General features: G+C 51.6%; 1 protein-coding gene across 1 annotated transcript; it reads right to left on the bottom strand.

The window, feature by feature from the left end:
- Positions 1 to 335: 335 nt before the first annotated feature.
- Positions 336 to 5,375, bottom strand: LYSMD1 (LysM domain containing 1; the record flags this gene model as incomplete). The annotated part of the gene is made up of 2 exons (XM_048482269.1): positions 336 to 1,195; positions 5,019 to 5,375. Coding segments are annotated over 2 exons (520 nt in total), but the record flags the coding sequence as incomplete, so codon positions are not given.
- Positions 5,376 to 6,013: the final 638 nt, after the last annotated feature.

Genomic DNA, 6,013 nt, shown 5'->3' with positions numbered 1-6,013 from the left:
CGAGTCACTTTCCTGGATTTATTTCAAGGGTTAGGGTTAGGGGACTCACACAAAGACACAGCAGGCTGCCTCTCCCAAGGACAGCTTATGATGCGCCTGCTTTGTCTGAGAATGGCATTTAACCCATCCCACTCAGGATACATTTATCCATCCCCCCCACAAAGCGGATGAAGAAAAGGCAAGGCGGGAAATCACACAGAGACACAACAGGCAGGCTCCTAAACGGGAAGGCCAAAAGGATCCAGGCAGCAAACCTCCCAGTTTAAGAGATGTTCCCAAGGGGCAACTGTGGCGGGAGAAACTCTAAAAAGAAATGGAAAACAATAAGCAAGAGGTCAGCAAAACTTGCCGGTCATTTAATCACAGGGTTTGCAATACAAGCATTCCTGGGTCTCCTAAAACGACGTCCCCAGGCAGCTGGGAAACACACAGGGCCCCCCAAAAAATGGGAGGGTTCCCAAACAGAAGACAACTGTGCCTGCCCCCCTCCTTTACCTGGGCCCACCTGAGCACTCCCCCCCCCTCCCAAACCGGAGCAGAGGGACACTCCCGCATTTTCAATGTTCCCACCCAGTTCCGATAATACTGATCTCCCCGCCGCAGCAACGGCCGACCGGCAAGGATCGTAGGACGTTTCTTCTCGGGCTCGAGAACACACAAGGACAGGAGCCCGGAGGGGTTGGAAAGCACTTGGGTTACGAAGGCAATAAATAACGGCACGTAAAATCCAGTGCAAAGAAAGGAAAAGGGACACACAAAACATGAACTCAACTCACACGAGCACACAAAAGGGCCGGGTCGGGACACCGACCTGAGCCAAGAGGATCACCCTTGGGCCAATTTTCTCCTGCACCTTTTCAAAGTCCGCCCGCGATCTTGGGATTTCCAAGGAACCTAAAACTCTTTGACCCTTTCCGGAGGCCTAGCACCCAAGGGGGGAAGGGGGGGGGGAGGGACGCCTTCACTAAAGGCGGACCCGATGTCACCAGAGTCCCGCGGATTGTCGCAGAGAGGCGGGGAAAGCGGCGGACATCAAAGCTTGAAGATCTCGTCCTCTTGATCCCGGAGGGTGTCGGCGCGGGCGATTTTGGTGAGGGGCACGGGCCCCAGGACCGCACGCTGCTGGGCGCGGGGAGAAAGCTCGTTCTGATAGGAGGAGGTCGCGGGGACCGATCCTGGCTCGTTCTCGGGAGCCCTGGAGGGGGGGGGAAAGAGAGAGAGATACAAGACGTCAGATCTGGGGGGGGTGTTTATGGATGACGTTAACCGCTCCCCCACGTTCAGGAGAGCTCAAACAGGTGCACATACAATGCACATACAGGAGCAGGTACCTACAGGTGCACATACAATGCACATACAGGAGCAGCAGTGGCGTAGGAGGTTAAGAGCTCGTGTATCTAATCTGGAGGAACCGGGTTTGATTCCCAGCTCTGCCGCCTGAGCTGTGGAGGCTTCTCTGGGGAATTCAGATTAGCCTGCGCACTCCCACACACGCCAATTTTATAAACCCCCGTCACGTCCGCTCTTAATCGTCTCTTTTCTAAACTGAAAAGTCCCGGAATTTCTTTAGCCTTTTATCGCAAGACTCCAAACCCACTCCGGCATTCTTCCGCCCCTGTGATATGGTTTTGGGGTCAGGGTGACTAAAAGCATTCACTCAAATACTGAAAAGTATGCTGACACGGGACATTTTGTTTCTGTGCTGCCTACGGGGCCGCTGAGCCATTATTTCGGTGGCAGCTCAGAGCTCTAAGCAAATGCAAAAGAAGAACAGGGCCTTCCGGCCGGCTCCCTCAAGACGCTTCAAAATCTGGCTGCTGGGGGGGTTTTGGACTGTTTGGCCGTGTTCCGACCACGGCCCCTCAGCCCAGAAAACCCGCGACAGGCAGACGATTCCAGCCACGAAACTCTTTGGCAAGACAATGCTTCAAAATCCTCAAATCTGTGCTATAGAGAGTGTCTTAACCTACTGCAACCTAATGTGTATGGTTCTCCAGTTGCACAGTGGCAGGTAGGAAGGCGCTCCAAAGGGTGATCACTCCTGCCCAGAGGATTATCGGCTGCCCTCTCCCCTCCTGGGAAGAACTCTATCATTCCCGAAGCCGAAAGAAAGCCCAAAATATTCTGAGAGACCCGTCTCATCCAGCACACTCTCTTTTTGAACTGTGACCACCCGGCAGACGATACAGGTCTATCAAAACTAGGACAAAGAGGCTTAGAGACAGCTTCTACTCTAGAGCTGTGGCGATGCTGAACTCCGCGGCTTCGTGTTGACGTGTTTGGGGCTGTGGAGGGATGGGTGGAGGAAGGGGAAAGTGAGGATGGGGGATGAGTCTGAAATTGTGTGCATCGAGGAATGCTGCTGTACATTTCGTTGTGCGTGCACAATGACAATAAAATGCTTATGCTTATGCTTAAATGCACACACTTCTACACGCTGGCACGCATTTGCAGAAACTCGGCAAACTGAAACGAAATTGAGGCACGTGCCTACTTTCCGGGGCAGGGAGGGGAAAGGCATGAGGAAAAGTTCAGACAACCCTGGAGCAAGAGCAGCCCCTGGCGGCCACGACACCCAGCAGCAAAGTTTTAACTCTCAAACTTTGAGAACTCTTTTGACTTTATTTCGAATGTATATCCTGCCTCACCCCCAGCAAGCTGGGTTCAGGGCGGCAAACACCAACATCCTCACATAAATATAAACGAAGAAGAAGAAGAAGAAGAAGAAGAAGAAGAAGAAGAAGAAGAAGAAGAAGAAGAAGAAGAAGAAGAAGAAGAAGAAGAAGAAGAAGAAGAAGAAGAAGAAGAAGAAGAAGAGGAGGAGGAGTTTGGATTTATATCCCCCTTTCTCTCCTGCAGGAGACTCAAAGGGGCTTACAATCTCCTTGCCCTTCTCCCCTCACAACACCCTGTGAGGTGGGTGGGGCTGAGAGAGCTCCCAGAAGCTGTGACTAGCCCAAGGTCACCCAGCTGGCGTGTGTGGGAGTGCCCAGGCTAATCTGAATTCCCCAGAGAAGCCTCCACAGCTCAGGCGGCAGAGCTGGGAATCAAACCCGGTACCTCCAGATTAGATACATGAGCTCTTAACCTCCTACGCCACTGCTGCTCCTTTAATTTATAATTTATAAAAAACATCCGATGGGTTGAATCAACAGGAGTATAGTGTCAAGATGGAGGGATGTAATTGTACCTCTCTATTCTGCATTGGTCAGACCTCACCTGGAATATTGTGTACAGTTCTGGGCACCGCACTTTGGGAGGGATATTGACAAGCTGGAACAGGCCCAGAGGAGGGCAACCAAAATGGTCAAAGGTCTGGAATCCATGCCCTACAAGGAGAGACTTAGGGAGCTGGGGATGTTTAGTCTGTAGAAGAGAAGGTCAAGGGGTGACATGATAGCTATGTTTATATATTTGAAGGGACACCATGTCGAAGAGGGAGCAAGCTTGTTTTCTGCTGCCTCAGAGACTAGGACACAAAGTAATGGATTCAAGGTGCAGGAAAAGAGATTCCACCTAAACATTAGGAAGAACTTCCTGACCGTCAGGGCTGTTCGACAGTGGAATTCACTGCCTCGGAGAGTGGTGGAGTCTCCTTCTTTGGAGGTTTTTAAACAGAGGCTGGATGAGCATCTGTCGGGAGTGCTTTGATTGTGTGTTTCTGCATTGCAGGGGGTTGGACTGGATGGCCCTTGGGGGTCTCTTCCAACTGTATGATTCTATGATAATTGACACACCTCAATTAAAAACCGTTTAGACGTTAACCCTAAGCCAGTCACACGCTCCCCAGTTAATCTACCTCTAAGGATCGTTGTAACATGGAAGAGAGAAGAATGCTGTAAACTACTTCGGATCCCTGCTGGGAAGAAAGGGGTTTATAATAAGAATACGAATAAGAATAGCTTAGGCTGATTCCGCATGGGCCAAAAACAGCAGTGTGAAAATGGTGTGAAAACAGTATAGACCCTTTTACATCATTTTAAACCCTCTTACACCATTTTTACACCGTTTTCACACTGCTGTTTTTGGCCCATGCGGAAGCAGCCTTAGATTTCCACCCCGCTTTTATTTATTTATTTTATTTATTGTTTAGATTTGTAGACCACCCCATCCCTCTACTGAGTCACAAAGCAGCTGACAAACTCCTTTCCCTTCCTCTCTGCACAACGGACACCTTGTGAAGTAGGTGGGGCTGAGAGAGCTCTTGAAAGAGCTGAGACTACCCCAACGTCACCCAGCAGGCTTCAGCCAGCGTGGTGTAGTGGTTAAAAGCAGGTGTGGTCCAATCTGGAGAACAGGGTTTGATCCCCCGCTCTGCCACTTGAGCTGTGGAGGCTTATCTGGCGAACCAGATTAGCTTGTGCACTCCAACACATGCCAGCTGGGTGCCCTTGGGCTAGTCATAGCTCTTCAAAGCTCTCTCAGCCCCACCCACCTCACAGGCTGTTTGTTGTGAGGGGGAAAGGAAAAGAAGAAGAGTTTGGATTTATATCCCCCTTTCTCTCCTGCAGGAGACTCAAAGGGGCTTACAATCTCCTTGCCCTTCCCCCCTCAGAACAAACACCCTGCGAGGTAGGTGGGGCTGAGAGAGCTCCGAGAAGCTGTGACTAGCCCAAGGTCACCCAGCTGGCGTGTGTGGGAGTGCGCAGGCTAATCTGAAATCCCCAGATAAGCTTCCACAGCTCAGGCGGCAGAGCGGGGAATCAAACCCGGTTCCTCCAGATTAGATACACGAGCTCTTAACCTCCTACGCCACTGCTGCTCCCTTTGTAACCCCCTTGAGTCTCCTTACAGGAAAGAAAGGGGGGGATATAAATCCAAACTCTTCTTCTTCAAGCGCAGGAGTAGAAAAACCAATCCAGTTCACCAGATATGAGTTGCTCGCTCATGTGGAGTTGTGAGGAAACAAACCCAGTTCTCCAGATTAGAGTCCACCTGCTCTTAACCACTTCACCACGCTGCCTGAAAGCCAATAAGTGCGAGCCTAGAACACGTGAAAAGGACACAGGAAGACTCACGCGGCCTCTCCCTCCCGCAGTTTCTTGGTGGCGACCTGCTTGGAGCGACGGATCTCAGAGTCCAGCTTGAAGAGGAAGTCGGCGGCCGAGAGGTCGTGCTTGGGGGCGGACGACGAGGAGGCCCCGTTATTTCTCTGGGCCTTCGGCCGCTTGGTATTATCGGGTTGACCGTTCCCGGCTTCTTCTTTGTCCGCCTCTTCCTCCTCCTCCTCTTCGTCCAGGTCGAGTCCATTGGCCAGCCCTTTGGGATCCACCGGGACCGGGATGTAGAGTGTCTTCTTCAGGAAGATGGAGTCGTTGGTGTACAGCCGGTTGGCTCTCTTGATCTGCTCCGTCTGGAACGGAATGAAGGAGGACCTGGGTCAGCACGGCTGCCGGGAGGGGGCAGAGTCCCGTTTCCCAGGTTTCCTGGGAAAACTTGCTTTTAATGTTTCAAAAGCACACGCTCAGCCATCACGGCTGCAAATGCACGGGGCATGGCCAACTGTTCGGGTGCATTCATGCGACCGGATTCGGTCAGGATCCGGCACTTCCATGGGCCACGTTTTTCGACCGCCCAAGGACAAAGTTTAAAAAAACAACACGCTTGTTACGTTCAACAAGGGCAACACCTTGAACATAAGAACATAAGAGCCTGCTGAATCAGACCAGAGTCCATCTAGTCCAGCACTCTGCTACTCGCAGTGGCCCACCAGGTGCCTTTGGGAGCTCACCTGCAGGAGGTGAAAGCAATGGCCTTCTGCTGCTGCTGCTGCTCCCGAGCACCTGGTCTGCTAAGGCCTTTGCAATCTCAGATCAAAGAGGATCAAGATTGGTAGCCATAGACCGACTTCTCCTCCATAAATCTGTCCAAGCCCCCTTTAAAGCTATCCAGGTGAGTGGCCATCACCACCTCCCGTGGCAGCATATTCCAAACACCAATCACACATTGCGTGAAGAAGTGTTTCCTTTTATTAGTCCTAATTCTTCCCCCCAGCATTTTCAATGCATCCCCC

Source organism: Sphaerodactylus townsendi, unplaced genomic scaffold (assembly GCF_021028975.2).
Source record: "Sphaerodactylus townsendi isolate TG3544 unplaced genomic scaffold, MPM_Stown_v2.3 scaffold_1177, whole genome shotgun sequence".
NCBI classification, from domain to species: Eukaryota; Metazoa; Chordata; class Lepidosauria; order Squamata; family Sphaerodactylidae; genus Sphaerodactylus; species Sphaerodactylus townsendi.
Note: the sequence above shows the minus strand (reverse complement) of the source record. Positions and strands in the feature narration are given on the sequence as shown.